Source organism: Lycorma delicatula, chromosome 3 (assembly GCF_047948215.1).
Source record: "Lycorma delicatula isolate Av1 chromosome 3, ASM4794821v1, whole genome shotgun sequence".
NCBI classification, from domain to species: Eukaryota; Metazoa; Arthropoda; class Insecta; order Hemiptera; family Fulgoridae; genus Lycorma; species Lycorma delicatula.
Window position 1 is genome coordinate 153,453,672 of NC_134457.1, and position 22,559 is coordinate 153,476,230.

General features: G+C 31.9%; 1 protein-coding gene across 1 annotated transcript in view; it reads right to left on the bottom strand.

The window, feature by feature from the left end:
- LOC142321230 (uncharacterized) overlaps nt 1–18,080 on the bottom strand; it is a 49,595-nt gene extending 31,515 nt beyond the window's left edge. The window contains exons 1-2 of the mRNA XM_075359224.1: nt 17,979–18,080; nt 14,064–14,402 (exon numbers count right to left, since the gene is read on the bottom strand). Coding sequence (XP_075215339.1) covers nt 14,064–14,402; nt 17,979–18,080 — 441 coding nt within the window. The remainder of the gene's footprint in view (nt 1–14,063; nt 14,403–17,978) is intronic.
- Between the last annotated feature and the right edge of the window lie 4,479 nt (nt 18,081–22,559).

Below are 22,559 nucleotides of genomic sequence, written 5' to 3' on the forward strand. Positions count from 1 at the left end.
ATTTTTGGAATGTATTAAATAATAATGCGTAAGTATTTTGCTTGCATTAATCTACATTGATCAACACAAGACTGAATTATTTTTTCAGTAATTAGAAATTTTCGAGATAGATAAGAGAAATTTTTATTTCTGAGTCTCAAAAGCTGAAACAAAATTTAATACCTTTTAAAATCAAATTGAGTATTTCGGTTCTTATAAAATGTTGATTCACCGATAGAAATGTTTATTAAAATAAGTTATTAGATACGCCGCATGTTATGTAATCTGTGACTGCTTCAGTAATTATGATTTGTGCCAGATAGCGCACCCCTTATATTTAGGCTGTAATAATATTCGAACATCCAAAAATGAAAAAGAACAGTGATCTAGTTAATAAAGGTGTCCCAAAATGATCTGATCTTTTAAATTTGCCGCTATTTTTTCGCATAAAACCAGAATAGCGTTTTTTATATGCTGTTATTAGTAATCTTTGAGGTTTAGTTATGAAAAAGTACATAATTGAACAACACGTAAAAATTGTTAAAATAACAATATAACGAGTTTTCGAGAAAAAAAAATTTAGCCATGAGGCCTTCTTCCTTTTTTTTTTGTTGACAAATAGAAATTTGTAGTGTATGAAAAATTCCATGCCTGATCGGGATCAGAACCCAGGACCTCCGGATGGAAGGCTGAGACAGCTTTCTTGAAGCTGTCTGAAAATAAAAGGCATTTTCTTCTTACCGGCTTTGTCAATGAACAAAATTGTCAAATTTGGGGATCAATGACTGACTAACTAACTGATATTTTTCTGACGTTTCTTTTAAAGTGAAATAAAACTTTTAAAAAAGTACTGAAAAAGTAGACCATTTCATTAAAAAAAAAACAAAAAACAAATAGCCTACCATATTATATTATTTATTTTTCTTTTTACTTACTCTTCGTGAAAGAAATCAACTTTCTCAAAAATGTAAAATAATCAGATTGTAACTATGAATAGGTGTTTGATTTCAACTCAGAAATAATTCCTCAAATCATTAAAAAATAGAAATTGTTATAAAAATTTGATGTTGTATTTTACCTTTTGTCTGTATTAAACTACATATTGCGTGTTTTGATATCAAAGTAATTAACATATCGCATACGTCTATATCATAATATATGTTCATAATACATGATAAATGGATATGCTCAGTTGGAGCGTAACTGAAGTACTCATCATCTGTTATTGTTTGTTCGTATACGGAAATATTTACGTAATATAATGACAAAATGTACGCCCTTTAAGAATAGAGAACCGTTTTATTTAACTGTTTATATTTTGTTAGAAGAATCTGAACTGGTCTGGGACGTCATTTGACGAATAAGAGCAATATTCTGGGGTAAAGATAATTAAATTTAATAACCTGTTTTTTTTTTTGTTTTTTTTATTGTAATGGTATCTTATTCGTTTCTTTTTAAAATTATAAACAGAAAGTTTTTACTAATAAATTTTATAATATATATATATATATATATAAATCTCGTGTCACGATGTATGTTCGGGATAAACTCCGAAATTACTGAACCGATTTTGATCAAATTTCGTAACTATCTGTAATTTGGTCCAAATTAAAAGATAGGATAGTTTTTATCTCAATTATTGACCTCAATATTTGTTATTGCAAATTAAATGTTTATTATACGACAATAGTGTGTATTTTTGGTTAGTTCTATGAATTCTTAATAGATGGCGGTGTAAGTTAATTCATCGATACAACTCTCTAACATCGTTTGACATTTAGATTGCATAGACATCCGGTAGATGGCGTTGTTTCGATTTCTAGATAATACATTCTATTATACGTCATATTTGTTTATGTTCACGACTATTTTAGCCGTACTATTTTAATTTTTCGTGAATGATTTTTATAATAATTATACTATGTATTGTGTTATAATTGTGCAGCGGATATTATAATTGTGCAGTTTGGATATTATTATAATTTTTAACAGAAAAATAATAATAACATAAAAAATATAGATAACTTTTTTGTCTATTAATCTTCATACCACCTCAAAAACGTGTAATTCTTGCTTGCTTTTTATTTTATTTTTTGTATTTTATTTTTATTTTTTAATCTGTTAACTGTTAATTAATTCATTCAATAATTTTGATCTAATTTATTTATTTAACTAATAAACATTATCAATTTTTTTTTTCAATTTCAGTATAATGCCGCGGAAAAAATCTAACCTTAACAATGCGTGTAGCAAAAATGCACGACGCATGCGTGTTAAGAGAGCTCGTGAATCGGAAGAACAAATTGCAGCAAGAAACGCAGCTCAACGAATCAGAATAGCAGAAATTCGTAGACAAGAATCTCGAGAACAGCGTGATGAACGTCTGCGACAAAATCTCTAAAAACCATGTTCGGGTTTTACTGGGTTTTAATTTTTTAAGAAGTGCGACAATGACTCTACCAACACATCCCCTGCCATTATTACTTATATGTGACACGACTGGCTGCACCAACCTCTGGGTTACTTAACTAAAAAACATAAAATAAAAAAACAATTGGCTGCGACGGGAAAGGCAAGCAAACATATTTAGCGAGCGAAGCCGCGACTGGGATGCTAGTATATATATATATATAATATTATAGAAAATATTAACCCTGTTAAATACATAAATTAATAATTTAACTTAAAAATTAAAGTAATTATTTTCTTAACCGCATCATGCAGCTATTGAAAAAATTAAGTTTCCCATGCAAAATGCAGAACAGAAGTCATAATAATTTATCATCAAGTTTACGTTTAGTATCAAACAATTTTTATAGTAATTGTATTATTTATTACCATCAAATTAGAATCAATAACTTGAAAAAATATATCAAAGCCTTCAACAAAGAAGTTTCCAAAAAAACAAAAAATAAAATTTAATAGCCTAGAAAATGAAATAATGGGATTTTAAAATTCTATCAAGAAAAAATAGCAAAAATATTGATAACTTTTTAACGGTTTAGAAATTGAATTGAACTGATCGTTTATATTATACTGAGCGATTCGAAAAGGACTTTACAGTTTTAAAAGCATAGACAAATTTATTTAGATAACTTAAATATTCGGTTGAGGTCTCATTTCATAGCAAAATACATTAAGTTTTGATCACGTAGTTCACTAGTATCGAATCTGGCCACCAGCTCTGACACAAGTGTTGTTAAAATAGGATACACTTACTGGTGCGGGACGTGCTCAGTGTGTGTTTTGGTTTCACGATTTGCAGTCAGCAACTGCATTTCAACGTAATTTTCGTAGAGTACGGTAGGGAGCTTCCTTAAGAAGCGTACAATTTACTCTTGGTACCAAACCTTCGTCGGACAGGTCGTTCTGTTAAACATACAAAATGATCAGGACGCCCACGCGTCCCTAAAGCTGCTGTAGAACAACTCAAAGAAAGCTTTGCACGTAGTCCGAAGAAATCAACTCGTCACGTGAGACTGGCATTACAAAACGGCTGTTTGGCGCGTATTACGTAAACGATTGCACTTAAAGCCGTACAAACTAACCGTGGTTCAACACTTTACAGATGACGACAAAGTTGCTCGGCTGCAGTTTTGCATGGAAATGAAAGATAGAATTGCAGACAATTATATATTTTTTGACAATTAATTTTTAGTGATGAGTCAACGTTTCACATCAGCGCCAGGTGAATACCCGTAATTGCAGAATATGAGTAGCGAAAAACCTCATAAAACTTTGCAGCACATTTGTGATAGCTCTAATGTCAATTTTTTTTGTTCCCTAAGCAAACAAAGACTGTACCACCCGTTCTTGTTTCAGGAGGCAACCGTAAATGGTATCGTTTTTCTGGAGATGTTTCAAAGATTTCTAATCCCTCAGACGATGGTTGACCAAGATTAATGCCGATACAATCAGCAAGACGGGGCACCACCTCACTACCGCTTAGAAGTCCGAGATTTCTTGATACTCGATTCCCAGATGGTGGATTGGTCGTGAAGGTCTTTCTTTTTCCTGTTTAGCCTCCGGTAACTACCGTTTAGATAATTCTTCAGAGGATGAATGAGGATGATGTGTATGAGTGTAAATGAAGTGTTGTCTTATACATTCTCAGTTCGACCATTCTTGAGATGTGTGGTTAATTGAAAACCCAACCACCAAAGAACACCGGTATCCACGATCTAGTATTCAAATCCGTGTAAAAATAACTGGCTTTACTAGGACTTGAACGCTGTAACTCTCGACTTCCAAATCAGCTGATCTGGGAAGACGCGTTAACCACTAGACCAACCCAGTGAAGTTTTAGTTGCTACTTATACACCAAAAAAAACCACACGCACAACAGAAATACACACAAAAATATAATCAAATATAAATAAAACGAAAATATATACCACAAAAATCGCTACTAATATTAAACACGTTGCACTCAAATAACAATAACATGAAAACTAAACGAGATATCAACAATCCAAGAACATGTGGTTACAGGAGTTATACGAAATACATGCTACCAGCCGCGTGTCACTAAAAATGCCGCGTAATTAAAAATGTTCGTTATTTTCTGAACAGACCTCGTGTCTTATTCATTAATTGATTGATGTTAAGTACACAAGTAGTTCTTGAGATTGTAGTCAATGTGAGTTTTAATTGTTTGAGCAGTCAGTGTTATTATTTTATTTTTTTTTTTTTAACTGAATTTTTACGGGCATCGACTGCTAAGGTCATTAGCCCTCGTCACATTCTTTAAAAGAAATTATTATCTCCATCAGGATCGTCATATGTAAGGGTGTAAAGGGCCCTTACGTTTTATTTAAAAACACAAACTTCACAATAAACATTAAAACATGAAAGACAAGGACAATCACAAACACTTACGGGGTGTAAAGGGCCCCAATATTAAAATTTGAGATAGGTTCTCAAAAGACCATAACCTTAAAATTAAAATTAAACTAATCAATACCATATCTTTCTTTCTTCTACGAAGTCTCATTTATAGTTTACTTAAGCACCCTCGGGGCGACCAGAACCGCCGTTGAGCAGTATATCAGTCGTGCCAGGGTGCCGTGGCAGTTGAATCCTTCTTATATCAGGCCATAGGCATGCACGGCGTACACCCATAGCCTCGCGCCCTCAATCCACCCTTGAGGGTCCCCCATGCCATCATTGGACACACCCCGACTCACTGCTCTTGAATGCAGGTGAGCCAAAATGGCCTAGGCAAGAGGGCTACCTCCCGTCACTATACGTGCCACGCTTCGAGACTCCCTTATATGTATATATAAAACTACCGCTTAGAGTATCTTTTATCACAGCTTTAAACTTCCATTTTATAGACTTTTAAGTCTATAACATCCTTTTTTCCGCTTCTTCTCCATGTTGCGAACAGCAGCATGTTTGCGGAGAAGGTCGTCGCCTGTAAGGCTTCCGGTCTCCGTGTCGGAGACCACCGAAGCCGCCGACGACGACGGACATGGATCGGCGCCGGTTTCAGGCGCCGATTGAGAGGCGGCAACCTGGCCACTCCCCGACACGGGGATAGCACCGGCAACCGCCTGAGGGAGGGGGGACACTCGCCCCCCCTGTGTGATTTTTTGTGGCCTCTGAGGCTTAGAGGCCACTTCAGTTGCAGGAGGCTTTGGGGCCTCCATAACAGTCTCTGTAGGTATTGTTGTTTTCTTTACATCAAGAATCTCACTAAGACGGACTTGGTATTCTGCTTTGGGGTCCGTTTTCCTCAGCGCGAGAGCAGCTTTCGCTGTTTCATCTTCGGGAGGAGGCTGTACTAATATCTTTGGCTTTATTGTATCTTTAATGTTGAAAGATTTCATTTTGTTGTCAATAATTCTTTCAATCATGTTAGCCAAGTTCGGAGCAAGTTTACTGATGAGCTGACTTTCATCTACAGCAATTGGAGCAGGAGCAGGAACAGTAGCCGCAGCCTGAGCATAAGATGTTGTTGCTCTGGGTTTGCGGGCGTTAACAATCTTTTTAGCTTCGATGTAGCTGACTTTCTGCAGAGTTTTAACTTCCTGCACAGCTACTTCTTCTTTGTAGACAGGACAATTCCTGGATCTACATGAATGCTGTCCCTTGCAATTGATGCATGTAGGGGGCTCTTTACACGGCTCTCCCTCATGCACCTCTTCGCCGCACACGCATATTTGCGTTCTCTCACATTTGATGGCGGTGTGGCCAAAACGTTGGCACTTGAAGCATCGCATTGGCTGCGGGATAAATGCCCGCACATCCAATCGATGTATCCCTGCTCTAATCTTCTCCGGCAAGGTAGGCCGGTTAAATGTGAGAACATGAGAGGCTGAAGGTAGGACTTCGCCATTCCTCCTCATGTTCAATCGGCGACACTCAATTACTCCCTGTGATGACAACTCCTCAACAATTTCTTGCTCTGTGCAATTTAGAAGATCCCGACAGACGACCACACCTCTTGAGATGTTGAGCGTACTGTGGGGATCGACATGTACAGCCAGTTCTCCAATCTTTTTAAGCCCCAAAATCTTTTGAGACTGGACTTCATTTACAGTCTCAACATGAAGTCCCATGAAGGTCTTCCTTATTTCTTTTACAGGTCCACCAGCGCATTTGGTTATCTCCCGAGCGATGAGAAAAGGACTCACCTTCGAAAAATTTCCATCCTCCTTGGTAACAACCAAATATTTAGGTTTCGGTGTATTATTACTCTTGAAAAAAGCTTTTTGTAAGCTTTTTCTAGCCTCAAACTCTATTCTTTTCGTTTCTGCACTTTTTCTCCGTTTTTCCTCAGGCGAAACGGCTGGTTCTAAACGAGGGTGTTTACGTGCACCCTCTGCCACGTTTAATTGTTCAACTTGCATGAACAATAAATCCCTTCTGTAGTAAGGCTAGCCGCCGGGGTACACCCCCACTCCAGGGCTACCAACCCTGGAGGTCCGTTCCGGTACTCCGGTGGAACCGGCATATGTCCTGGCAGAGAGCGGATGCGCAGTCTCTGCACTGACTCCAGGCCCTTACACACCGAGGCTTTCGGGGCTCCCATGCTCCGAACAACATGGGCACCTTAACTACATGCTTGCCATCGCGGGGGGCATGTGGACAACAAAAGGTCTCCGTTACACCTGCAAATAACTTCGACCGTAGCCGCCACATCGCCAGCTCTAAGTTTGGTATATGTCCACTTCCTAATCCATAAATTGTTCATATCCTGCAGGTGGCCAAAAAATCCAATCCATGAGGGGACCTGAAGGTGGAAACAGGTCAAAAGAAAGCATATCCGAGGAATTTACTCGGAGCCCCGTTAGCCAGCTATATGTATTGTACATAAGTACGGCTGTTACCGCCCTGGACGTGGAACGTAGATGTTGTGTTCCGGACGTGGGGATTACCTACCTCAGGGCGTCAGTGTTATTTACCAGTTTTAAACTGATGTCTTTGGATTGTGTTACTGATAGAATCTGAATCTTAAAGTTAAACAAGTTACTGGTAAGATGTCCCATATTTTGTGTAAAATGCCTGTTAATTATTCCAGCAGCGATTACTCTTTTTAAATCCATTCCAAATAAATCTTTTACTGTTGTTTCTGTAATAGTTGGAACAGTAATTGTAAGTAGTTTTGTTCATTCATATTTTGATTTCTTAATTATAATAAAACTTTTTGACACCATTATCCGTTTTCCAACTACTTTCTCTTATTTCCTCTTACTTTTTTCTAATTGCTTTTCGTTTCTTATTATTTTTATTGGTTTTTCTTGTTTGTATTATGAGATTTCTGTTGGGGTACTGAATCAAAATTTGAGTAGTTGAAAAATGTTAGTTTATTTCAAAGGTAAGACTGATACTTATCTATTAAAATTCTCTTAAATGAGTAGTAATATTATTATAAAAGCTAAACAATAAAAATCTATTCTAATGCGATATACATGCTAGTAACAAAGTGGGCGTATAATAATGTATTATCTTAGGTTTCATAATGATCTTTGATTTTTATATCTACCTGAATGTAATAAAGATTTTGGTCGGAGGGGGACATGAGGACGTTAAGTAAAGAGTGCTCACGTGCACAGACCAGTGCGACAATTTAGCCGACTTATACAAGTGAATCGATCGTCCAGATTGTCTCAATGAACCATTCCGCGGGTATACGTAGAACGAAAATTACACACACTGCAAGGTTCCGTGCGGGTTAAGAAGTAAACGACACCACAATACGCTTAAATGTGACAAGTACTTTTATTTCTTATTATTGTATGTAAAATTAGATACAAATTATCGTGAATTTGTAAATTTTACACTTTTCGTTAAACAGCTTTATTAAAGCTTTTTCTTCTCCGCAATGTTTGAACTAACAAAAGGAAAAGGAACTGAACCCAGTAAATTTTATAATTAGATCTTTATGAAGTTAAGTTTCTTAATAACATTACCTAAATTTTTTGTAAACACATATATTATGATCGGCGTTGCTAATTTAACAGAGCGACATCTTTTTAATGGATAAGTAGTGTGAGAATTATATAGCCAATGTTAGTAATGATAACGAAAAAAAAATTAAATTTTATAAATCTTTCGATTCCAATGTACGAGTTGAAGTAAAATGTAAACTGCTGAGAAATAAAACAATTCATTGAAATTTTTTATTAAAATTTTTATCTTCTAAAGAAAATCAAAGAATTTTTAAAATATGAGTTAATTTATATACATAGATATATAAAAGAAAACTGAAAGTATCCTTTTCTCATAACATTTTCCCTATTTCTACATTTTAATGTTATCTAAATTTAAAATTCAAACCAAATGAAATCAGATTAAATTCCGATCATTTCGTTATATATATATATATATATATATATATATATATATATATTCAGTGAAATTTAAAAATTGGAATTTAATAACCATTAAAATAGCCTTGTTGGATCACGGATCGTGTACAGCATGTTTTCTTAAATAAAAAAACAAGTTTATAGCAAGCAGTTTGTTTTTGATGAAACTAGGGCTAGTTTTGAAAGTTATAAGTTATTTGAAGAATATCAAGTTCGCGTAACAGTTGTAATTTACTATGTTATTAAGATTATATATTGAGTTGGATTTCTCGACTTGGAGAAATCAGTAATCGGTTTTGATATCTGCTTCCATACGGAAAACATATATTTCAAATTAAAGAACATACGAAATAAATTGATAAAATATTATGAATTTTGTGCTTGTAATATTCGCTTTTGTAAAACGTGAGTTGATGTAATAAGCATAAACAACTTTTTAATTTACATAACCTTTACTATAAATTTATTTTGTTGCTGTGATGTAATAGACTTTTTTAAAAAATACAGTCACTATTTTTTCTCATGCACTAAAAAAAAACGTTCTTCTTTTATGTATTTACTTTTTTTTATTAAATTAATTTTTTTTTTAAAACATTACCGGGTAGGAGTGATTTATCATATTTTCTTTTCGGTTTATATTTTTTTATTATACACTTAACTTAATTCTATGAAACCGAGTTTAAACGGCTTAAATAAATTTCAACTTTTTTTTGTCATTTAAACGCTTTTCACGTTATAAATAGATAGGAAGGGTCCCCGACGGGTAGTTCAATCCGGGTCATGAACTAAAGAAAAGGGAAAAAGGGAGGGCTAGTCTACAGGTCACATCACTTAGGACCGACCGAGGCATCGTCTTTCAGGCGGCTACCAGTTGGTCTTAAGTGGTTAAAAAATGGTCCGTAAAAAAAGATGTCTTTTTTGGGAGAGGGAGGAAAAATAATTTTATTTTTGTTAAATAAATTTCTCCGTGTGTGACTAAGGATGTAAGCACAAAAAAATTCAAATCGCTGATAATAGTTGTCTTACTCAACAAAACTTATTTCTGTACACACAAACGTAAAGTGTTGAGGTACTCAAGTTGTTTCAAATATCTCATTACAATTGATTTATTAATGTTGTGTTATCATTATTATTACTATTATTATTCTTATTATTATGTGGATTGAGCATTTAAATTTTTTTTTAAATATTAGGTATAAGTATTTATACATTTTATTTTCTAAAGAACTTTTCTCCTCCAAAGGTATTAAAAATGTTATATCATGCACTAATCAAATCAATATTAATATATGGTTTGTCATGTAGGGAAGGAGTATATTATGCTAATATAGAACCAGTATTTATCGCTCAGAAACATGTACTCGTAGTTACATTAACTTCAAATAAAAATTGACTGGAAAAATGTTCTCCCCTTTTTAAGAAACTTAATATTTTGCTCTTAGATATTTATACGTATATATTGCTTTAAGAACTTTTCTATTAGAAGTACGAATAATAATACAAAGTTAATAATGCAGAAGATATAAGAAAATCATGCAGAAAAGATATTTTTATATTGCCTTTTAATAAGACTTGAATTACATATAGATTTTTACACCTTTTGTAGTAAATGAATAACTTACTCCTTAAAGAAATCAAGAAAATATACGAACAAATGTTTGTTTTGTGGGAAATTTTTCTCCTGGTTATTTGAATAAGATAATACAGAGAGTTTGTTGTTCGATCAATAGAATGAAATGTTTGAATGAGTTTATCATGAAATAAGAAAATAGGATTGTATTGAATGGTATAAAGTATGCTGGCAGCACAAATTTATTATTTAATAATTTAAATTTATAAAACAATTTAATAAATGTACTCTTTTTCCACTCCCATATCTATATCTATTAAAAGCCGAGGGATGTGATGAAATACCAAGTGAACTGTTCAAAGCATTAGGAGAAAGGAGAATTGTTACTAAATCTATGCAATGGAATACTTAAAGAAGGAAAGAGACTGGAGTACTTCCAGGATACAATAGTCATACCAATAGAAAAGAAATAGAAAGATGTGTGAAAAACATAGAACAATTAGCCTAATATCACATGCAGCTAAGGAACTATAAGGGTTATAAATAAGAGGATATACAATATATTAGACGCAATATATTAAATGGCAGTATTAAGAAAGAACAATATGGTTTAGAAGAGGTGTTGGTGATATAGTGCTGCTAAGAGTAATAGATGGGAGATAAATAAAAGGAGATGGAGAGTGTATGTTGCATTTCTTAGCCTAGAAAAGACATTTGACAGAGTTGAATAGGATAAATTACTGCTAATTTTGAAAAAGAAAGGAGTTGACTGTAAAGACAGGCGCCTAATAAAAGAGCTGTACTGCAATCGGAGAATAAAAATGAGGGTAGGAGATGAAATGACAAGAAGAATAGGGATTTGAAGGGGATTGAGGCAGGAATGTTGCATGTCACCAATATTGGAAGAAATAATTAAATACTGTTTGAATATGAAAAGAGAAATAAAGATTGGGGGAAGAAGAATAGAAAGTATAGGTTTTGCTGATGACATGGCTAGTACAGCCATGTCCACCAGTACGGTGGAGAACCCATCAAAAGTAAATGAAATGCTCGATGATTTAAATGAAGCTTGCAAAAGTCGGGGTACAAGGATCAACAAAAAATGTGTGGTATTAAGTGGAAAAGAGGAGAGGATTGAGATTAAGATAGGAAATTAAGTTTTAGAATGGGTGAAGAAATTTCCAAACTTGGAAGCTTTATAACTGATAACCTGACTTGCACAGTAGACATTGAAACAGGATTATCAAGAAGTAATTGGGAATTTAATAAGAAGGGAAGACTGCTGTACAGAAAGTTAAACTTAGCTTTAAGGAAGAGATTAATAAAATGTTTAATTTTGAGCGTGATGCTGTATGAAGATGAAACTTGGACAATGAGAAAGGCAGACAGAAAATGAATTAAAGCTTTGAAATGGGATGTGGTACAGAATGATAAATGTCAGATGGCAAGACCGTGTAACAAATGAAGAGGTATTAACGAAAATTAGAGAGAACAGGAAAATGTTAACGTGATTGAATATTTGAAAAGGAATTGAGAGAAAAAGATGTTTATTAGTGGGTGTGATAGTAAGTGAAAGAAAAGGAAGATATTTCAAATAATGGTTGGGATTATGGAAAAGGGAAAATATGCTGAAACAAAGATGTTAGCAAAGGATAGAATCAGGTGGAGAGCAGCAGCCGTGACAGGACCTGCCCTGATGGCAGAACACTATGAATGAATGAATAATTTATAAATTTTTTATTATTTTTAATTCTGGTGGCAATCTTCAGCATAGAATATTCTATGGGGATACCGAATTTATTGTTCAAAGTATTTTTTTTTTTGTATGTAATATTTCTAACATACTGTATTATGTAAAATAAAATTTGAAAAAAATAAATTATTATTGTTATTATTATTATCAAGCTAACCTAGCCATTAAAGAGGTGATTCACCTCTTTTACAACGTTAGATATGTAACAAGTCCTATTACCTTCTTTTAATTCATTACCCCCTAGCCTTTGGTTTTTCATTCACGAGTTAAATTTATTTTTTTTTTTTTGTCTTCAGTCATTTGACTGGTTTGATGCAGCTCTCCAAGATTCCCTATCTAGTGCTAGTCGTTTCATTTCAGTATACCCTCTACATCCTACATCCCCAACAATTTGTTTTACATATTCCAAACGTGGCCTGCCTAGACAATTTTTCCCTTCTACCTGTCCTTCCAATATTAAAGCGACTATTCCAGGATGCCTTAGTATGTGGCCTATAAGTCTGTCTCTTCTTTTAACTATATTTTTCCAAATGCTACTTTCTTCATCTATTTGCCGCAATACCTCTTCATTTGTCACTTTATCCACCCATCTGATTTTTAACATTCTCCTATAGCACCACATTTCAAAAGCTTCTAATCTTTTCTTCTCAGATACTCCGATTGTCCAAGTTTCACTTCCATATAAAGCGACACTCCAAACATACACTTTCAAAAATCTTTTCCTGACATTTAAATTCATTTTTGATGTAAACAAATTATATTTCTTACTGAAGGCTCGTTTAGCTTGTGCTATTCGGCATTTTATATCGCTCCTGCTTCGTCCATCTTTAGTAATTTTACTTCCCAAATAACAAAATTCTTCTACCTCCATAATCTTTTCTCCTCCTATTTTCACATTCAGTGGTCCATCTTTGTTATTTCTACTACATTTCATTACTTTTGTTTTGTTCTTGTTTATTTTCATGCGATAGTTTTTGCGTAGGACTTCATCTATGCAGTTCATTGTTTCTTCTAAATCCTTTTTACTCTCGGCTAGAATTACTATATCATCAGCAAATCGTAGCATCTTTATCTTTTCACCTTGTACTGTTACTCCGAATCTAAATTGTTCTTTAACATCATTAACTGCTAGTTCCATGTAAAGATTAAAAAGTAACGGCGATAGGGAACATCCTTGTCGGACACCCTTTCTTATTAGGGCTTCTTTCTTATGTTCTTCAATTGTTATTGTTGCTGTTTGGTTCCTGTACATGTTAGCAATTGTTCTTCTATCTCTGTATGTGAACCCTAATTTTTTTAAAATGCTGAACATTTTATTCCAGTCTACATTATCGAAAGCCTTTTCTAGGTCTATAAACCCCAAGTATGTTGGTTTGTTTTTCTTTAATCTTCCTTCTACTATTAATCTGAGACCTAAAATTGCTTCCCTTGTCCCTATAAATTTATAAATAAGTTCAATTGTTATTATTAGTAAATTGTTATTCGTAAGTCTCTGCGTTAAAAGATTTTTATAAATTCGAAAATTGAGATCCTCTAACAATTTTTCATTTGTTTTATTAAGGATTTATTGTCTTCCAGTTTAATAAATATCATGAATATATCTTTAGTGCTATTTAACAATTATTCAGTTGTCAATATTAATTTTTTAATATATTTATTTCAGCAACTATTCAAGAATAATAAGTATTACACAATTGTGAATTAAGATAACTAAATAAAATTATATATGTTAAATGTAATAAAACTACACTAAGCAAAAGAAAGCTGAATACATTTACGTCGTAATAAGAAAACATTATTATTATTAAGATAATTTATTACTTTTCGCCGTTTTTTTTTTTTTTTTGTTTTAATTTATATTCTAATAAGTTAACAATAACTTCTTTGTAACCATTTAATTATTTGAAAAAAGAAAATTATATTAAAATTAAGATTATTTACTTACAGTGACTGGAGGTCCATATTCTGCTGGCGGAGAATCAGGATAATGTCCTGGAGAAGAAACTGATAATAAGCTACTAATTTTTGGTTTTATTTTTGATTTTACTTGTCCAAGTAAATCTGTAACACGTCTTTTATTGTCATCGTTATAATTATAGCTTCTTCCTCTACTATTGTTTTCACCACTCTCATCATAACCGGAACGACGCGGTCTCGGTGATGAATCTTCTATACCTAAATCCCCACTGACTTCTCTACTGTCATTGTTATCTTTTTTTTCTGCTCCAACTCCTCCTGAAGTTACGCAGATAATACTGGTGAAACACAATATCAAATTTGTAACCTGAAAAAAAGAAGTTTTTTATTACCATTTTTATTAAAAAAAAGAAACAGGAAAAAACATAAATAACAGTTGCGTAAAATATTATATTTTGAAATATTTGAAGAAGAGAATCAGCGGATCTTGTAACAAAATAAATTTTGAATCATGCAACATAAAAAAATATTGTTCAGTTTAAAAGTAGTTTAAAAAAGTAGTGCAAAAAATCTTTAAAAAATATAAATTTAAATCTTTGATATGATAGGCATGTCGAAGTTAAAATTTTAGTGGAAATTGGAGATTGTAAAGAGATACAAAAATATATTAAATATCCAAATAAAAAGAAATTTTTTTTTAATATTGTATTATCCATTAGAATAACCGTAAAATATAATTTTACTTTATCCAGAAAAGAATATTTATGAATTAATTATACTCTTTGTTTTCAGGGGTATGTTAATTCTTTTACTTTCTTAGCATCATAGCTCCAGAATTATGCTGCTAGAAGGATAATATGATAATCAGTCAAAAAATGGGGCATGGGTTTTTTTTCATTTCCCGACCTTTCATTACCCAGGAACACCAAAAAACAAACAAAAAGGGGGATAATGTACGTACTTATGTAAGTGTGTTGGAGTGTTTGAAGCTTAATAACTTTTGATTGGATAAACTGATTTTGATGAATTTTTGTACAGAGACTCTGCATAAGGAATAATTTGTTTATAACATTTTAGGGTCAATATCTCCAGAGGTGTAGATAGTTTTTAGGGGCCAAATTTCTCAAAATTTTGGTAACTTAACCCTACTTTATATTAAGGTCAATTCGTGTGGGTATATGCTTATCATACCATTTTTTTTTTAAATTGTCGAAAAATTCCTTTCCTTCCCCAAAAATCGAAACGGTTATCTTTTTATATATTGCATATTTTTTTTTAATATCTTCCTAGTCGTAATAGTAAAGTAAATGACCTCAAAAAAATACTTGCGGGCAATATTCGAGTTTTAGAAGCCGATTAAAATTTAAAAATATAGATTTTTTGAATTATTTCAAACGCTTTTATTTTATTTAAACTTTGAATAATAGTAATACAATAAAATTTCATCGTAGTTCAACCAACCCTCCAAAAAAAGATATTTGATAACGTTTTATTGGTTGTAATTTGTTTTAGAGAATTTTTTAGTTTTTCATTTAACGTTGAAAAATCAACAAAAATTCTTGAAAGTTGATTTTGGAGGTAAGAGCAGAAAATATAAAAAATAAATTTCTTTTTCAATTTCAAAAAATTATAAATAATTTCTTTCATAATTTTTTTTTATGTAATAAAATCATAATCTTGTCACTAGACAAGTTGATTTCGAAGTCGAAGTTCTCAGGTTCAAATCCTAATAAAGGTTACTTTTATTCGAATTTGAATACTAGGTCGTGGATACCGTTGTTCTTTGGTGGTAGGGTTTCAATTAACCACACGTCTCAGGAGTAGTCAACCAGAGTTTGTTCAAGATTGCAAATTTACCGGTACAGTTAATTAAGGTCCCCAATGACTTTAATTTTTGATGGAACTATAAATAAGAGTATTAAAAAAACATCATATCATTTACTGATTTATTTTTAAAAAATAAATAATTTTGAATTACAAAGTACTTGTAATATTTAAAAATATTATTTTACGATCATTCAAACATAATACATTTTTTTTTGTGAAATATAATTTTATTATGTTATGACAATTCTCAAGAATACAAAAAATTCATTGGTTGTTTCAGAATAAAATATGAGCACTGCGTTTAACTCCTTGTTTCCCGCTGGTCACTATATTAACCACTGGTAATCAATTTTTCAAATTAAAATTTCTCATGAACCATTTAACCTAGCAAAAAGATTTTTTTATGTGGATTTAATCACAACGCATTGAATTATGAGAAAATGCAATAAGCATAACAGCCTTGTATAGTGTAGATATTTCACAATGGATCAAACACAGGGTACTTTTTTTTCTGACGTCATTGTTTAAGTCTTAGTATTTTGGTATTTTTTTTTTGTTTATTTGATTCTTATATACATTAGCGGTTTGTTATCTTTTATATAATTGCTATGCAAACATAAATTCAATAGAATAACCAGTAAACGTGACTTTTATGAAAAGAAGCAACAATTTTAAATAATTTTTTTTCTTATACCACATTTGTGCGCGCGTAAAATAATCAATATTAACAAAAAATAATTTTTGTTAAACAATATAAATTATAACGCATTGTTAACATACCCTAATTTTTTCAGATTTTTTGGATGAAAAGCAATTCAGTAATAGCGAGATAAACAAACCTTTACCGAAATCTCAATTTTTTTAGTTACAATTTTCTGAAATGTAGTGGTTTTTTTTAATTTATATAATCAGTTTTTATCGGATATAAATAAATTTTACGTCAAATTAACCAGAAAAGTCTATAGTTTATAGAAATATTAAAAAAAAACATAGGTCACTGATCATTAAAAAAACAAAATCAAAAACTAAAAAAAAAATGGAATTTTTTTATACCATAATTGTGCCCGCGCAACCATAATCAAATATTAACAAAAATTAATTTTTGTTGAACAATATAAATTAATAACGCATCGTTAACATACCCTAATTTTTTCAGATTTTTTGGATGAAAAACCATTCAGTAATAGCGAGATAAACAAACGTTTACCGAAATCTCGAATCGGGCGCGAAATAAAGCGGCAGGTTAAGGGTTGATACGAATAAAAGGCACACAAAAGTTACATATATTTTGTAATCTTATTTGTAGTAAAATATTTATATTAATTTTCAGAAATGTTCGGTTCTAAAGAAGTTACGTGTTTTTCAGGTAAAGTTGGGCATACCTATCTGATTATCGGATAAAAAAAAAATACATTTTTTTTTTGTTAAGATATTTATTCAAATTGTTAAAATTTTGGTAATATCTATAAAGTGACCTCAAATAACGTTGTTATTTAATATTCAAAAAAATGTTATAAACAAGATTTATTAATCATAAATAAAGGTTATATCTAAAAAAAATTAAATGGTTTTCCATGTAAATTCTGAATGATGAATAGTTTGAAACGTTATATCTCTGTTAATTTTAAACTGCCCATTCAATCATCCAGGTACATCGGAAATTCTAGGCTTAAAATTTATCTTTAAAATAGAATTAAAATGAAGGTATAGTCGCCGCTAAGTAACGGCAAGCTATGAGTGGCGACAACGTAAAACAAGTTCCTCGCTGTTAGTAATCACCCTTACCAAGTAATTCTATTTTTAACAAACGAATGCAACAACTTTGAAATACTGTCGGCTAATTTTGTAATGTACATTATAAATGTATTAACGAATGACAAAATATTATCTATTACTAATTACTTGGAGAATATTGCCACAGATGGTTATTACTGCAACTTTAATTACTTACTGGAAAATGAATTATCCATTTAATTCCTCAACTAGAACGCTCTCCTCGCTGTCATCACTATCTTCAGTCAAATTGTTACTGTCACTATATAAAGAGGGGCAATGATTCTGTTAGAGAATCTATTGAAAATTCTTGGCACCAATATTCACCTTCGATTTTTTTAACCTTCTCACAGTAACGTTTCCAGTGATCGCCGCTCATCGAAGTCATTTTATCTTCACACAGTTGCGGCATTTCTGACATCTTAAACGTTGTAGCTCGTAACATGTCGTTTTACCTCTGACCGTACCATCTCGATTGGCTTTAAATCAGGATGATAAGGTGGAAGACGCAGAATTTGATGCCCACTTTTTTCCAACAATTCGTCAAATCGGTATCGTTTTCTGTTACTTTTGTTCATTTAATTATTTCATACGATTGTGGTTTAAGCTTTTCAGACGAAAATGGAATATGAAGTTTCTATAGCCAAACAGTCATGTCTAGTTTCTTGCTTGATAACACTGGAACATTTTCAGAAAGGGTATTATGATACGGAGAATTGTCAATAACTACTACAGTATTATAATAAAGGTTAGGAACTAATTTTTCTCCAGTCCATTTCAAATAGTTTTTAATATTCATACTATCATGGCAATCGTCACTTTTTTTTATTTGGCTGTCCAAGTTAACATTACGTTTGGAATAAAGCCTGTTTCACCTTTGGCGTGAATTGTAATTAAGAATTCACCTTTATCTACTGGTAAATGAAGCCCTGCACCGCTGTCGTCAGCTTAGATGTTGCTGTTGAATGAGAAGATAAAACATAGGATTCATCTAAGTATACAATCACCTGCTTACATTTTTTAAATTACTAATTGCCTGGAAATAAGAAATCCTTTTCTGCCTAATATCATGTGTTCGAACTAAACTATTCCATTCGTTTTCTGTTTTGCGCCATCTAAAACGTAATTCATTCAAAATTCTTCTTAAACTAGTTTCACTGCCGTTAAAATTAATTTTAATTTTCAATTCTTTATAGAGTTTGTAAACTGTTGGCAGTTCTCCTATCTTTGAGTGAAATTTATTCACAGTTCGCCTAACCACACCTTCATCAAAATCATCTAAACTTGTAACTGGTTTGAGAACGTTTCTTTTCCTTTTTTGGGGTGATGAACTAACATTTTAGCCCCTCGGATTGAAGAAGTTCTATTTTTTCTTTTTTTGTTAGGCTTTGAACCTGAGTCCTGAAAATACCACAGGCAACTGTAGTTCTCTCTTCACACTTCTCTATGCTTGTATAATTTTATAAATGCTTGTGATTTTTAATTTTCTACTGCTAAAGATTTCTTCTTCATGAAATCATATACGTTGTTTACAATTTCATGCGCCTGTTTTCGAAGTTTTTTACCTTACACAATAAACTTAAATTCAGCCATACTATTCGAACGTACGTAACTGTTAATATCGTACGACAATATGTTTTTTGGTTTTTTCGATCTCGACGTAAATAAAACTAATTTTAATATATATTAACTTATTAAAAGAGTTATTTAATACGGCAAAATTGTGCAAGAACATATAATGACTTTTAGGGCTATTTTATTTTTTTAAATATTGTATGACTTGATCGGCAAAGCTGGGAAAATCATGCAATACTTTACCAGCGTTTTTCTTTTCTTTTTAAAAGCATTGCTAAAAGTATTATTTTTGTGTAGAAAAAATTAAACAGAACAAATAAGATACATTTTCATTCGTTTTTATACTCGGTTCGGTTTTAAGTTGCTCATAGGCTGTATGTTTATATATATATATAAATATGTGTGTGTGTGTATGTGTTTTGTAATACTGTAAATTTATGCTCATTAAGATATGACCCCATTCCACAGTACTAAAAATTTTAATTTTCTCTCAACGTGAAAATTACGTTGAATCATTGTAAATCTTTAAAGAAAATCCATTCTTAACACACAAATTATTTGGGTAACCATAAAGTTCCTAAAATTTTAAAAATTAAGTATCTACTAAATACTCCTTTTTTAAAATACTAATTTGCTGTAAAATGTTTTAATTGTTAAAAAATTCAACTATTGAAATTTAATTATACAATAAATAAAAACAATTCATAAATCTTATATTGTTAAAACAGTAACTTAGTAACGAATATTTTGTTTAAAAATTCAGTCTGCGATGCAGTGGGTTTGTGTGAGGTAGGGAAGGTGGGAGGGCCCTGCCTCAAAAAACTAATAAAAGAATATTCATATTAGAGAATTTCTAAGCTTTATTGAATCTAAATATTAAATAACACAGAAAATTACTATTGGAAGAAGACGGCTACGATCAGTCTTAAAAATTATTACGAATTTCTTCTATTCCTTTACAATAACATAAATTTCAGCTGTACAAAAGGAAAAGCAGGAAGTATACATCGATTACAATAGTTTAAGCTCTATCCAATATTTAAAATTAATAATAAAATCAAGTATTTGTAAGCATCATCTTTTAAATCATCGTAAATATTACAATTTTTTTACAGTTCTATAGGAGAAAAGAATCGATAAATATTTTCCCATCATTTTAAATAGTTCACATATCAATTTCCAATTTTAAGTCGTGCTTTCAAACGTCTCTCACAGAAGTTGCACTCTTATCATGACATTTCATTAGCGACCAGATCTTTAGTCAGATTCAGTTCGGGATGGTAGGTGGCAGTCTTAAAACTGAATGACTTAAGGTGCATTATATTATGTGCGAGACTCGTTCAAAAATGATTATTTATTCATTGACAGTGTACTAGCCCTACTGTTTAACATAATCTCAGGCTTCATTTAGGTACTTGTTCAGTATTTCTGTAAGTATTCATATTCCAGTAATAAAGAATTGTTCACCTTGCTTTGAATTGCTTGCTTTGAGACAAGACTTGTTTGAGTCATCTTTGACTTGCTCATTAATGTGACGTAAAAATAAAAAAAATTGATATTCCGAGATCGGGACTGTAATCAGGATAGGGTAACACCTTCCGATAAGACATTTGAATAGCTTCCTTTGTCTTTTGAACGGAAGCTTTTATGAGGGCGGCCTACAGAAGAATTACTTTTTGAAAAAGAATCAGGATATTTCCTCCTTACTGTAGGTCTCAACTTTATTTTCTAGCAATAGTTACAATAGTACTAACTGTTGATCGTATGTTATTCTTGCAAATTGCAATAAATTGGGTCTTAAATACCGTTAGCATCCCTTTACCGGATGACGCGTAGTTTTTGAATCTTTTCTAAGAGCAAACTGAATGTTTCCATTCCATACTCTGACGTTTGGATTCCAGCTTAAAATGACTACTCCAAAATGGTTATTAGCTATGCAAATTAAAAACATATTACCCTCTGCTAAATACCGTAGTTTAACTTCCTTACAAATATGAATTCGGGTTTCTGTGATTTTGAGTCGAGTGTCTCAGAACCCCCTTGGACATGATTTGCAGTAATTCAGCTTATCATGGATAATTAAACGGTCACCTCCGATACTCGGACTACAAATTTCAGTAATTTGCAGAGCGTCAGTCGAAATCTCCAATTTTGATAATGCACTTTTTACCATACACGAGTGAACTTTGGCCGGTCTTACCAGCAATTAAATACTTGACATTTTTCAGTTTTCCTACAGCTAGGGATTCTTTCAAGATACGTTTACAATGCGCGCCTGTCTTCAAAGTGTTTAACCTTTCTCATCAGACTTAAATTCAACCGAACTATTCGCACGTAAACGGACTACTTTAAAAAGTTTGAATCGTAAAACACGTAAAATGTTTTTACAGAATATCGTAACGTCCATTAATTGACTACGTAAAAAAATACTTGACACATTCCAAAAGAACCATACCGAGAGGCAGAACCACAGGACTGAACTTTATATACATGTGAAAGCAAAAGAGAAACAAAAATAAAATAAAAATCCCACAAAAATACGTTGCTAGTAAAAGATGATTAATCATAGTGTACCATTGTTTCAGAGAACAATAGTATAGCAATGACGTGCGGGCTAATCATCCAAACTTGCCATTACGTGCCGGCTACTGTAATTCTTGAAGTTCAGCAGTTATTCTTACGTAATGTTTACAAATTAGTTTCAACTCTTAGATATTGTAAATTCAGATCAATATATTAAGAACAAATTTTAAATGAAGTAAAAGTTAACTTTTACCTTAATACTGAAATAATTATAGAAATATTTTAAAATGGGAAAGTTTGAATGTTCTTGACATAACGTAAATAATTTTTTAAGTTTTTATTTTTATTTAATTTTTCATTTTGTCACTTAACTGGTTTAAAGAAATTCCTTTCTATTATGCACTAATATTTTAATGGTAAAATATATTTAATAAATTTTAACACTTTTATTTGCTTTATATGTATTAAACTTTGTTTTCGCCAATAGTTCCACAGTTCCTTTTCTTTGGTGCTTTAATGTAAATAATGTGATTCTTAAAATTGTTCGATAACCTCTTTTTTCTCTAATCTTATTACAGCACAGAAAAAGGTATTTTTGTGGATACAGAAAAAATACTAATAAAAGAACAAATAAAATGTTTTTTGGCCAATATTATAATTACTTTTTTTTAGAGCCTTTGGAAAGCTGCTGTACACTGGAATTATGGAAGTGTAATGACGAAACTTTCTTAATTATTACTTTGTATTTTTATTTATTTTATAGAAAATTATATTAAAATAACTGGGTATTACAGTAACAGTTTATAAAAGGTATTGAAAGTGACCT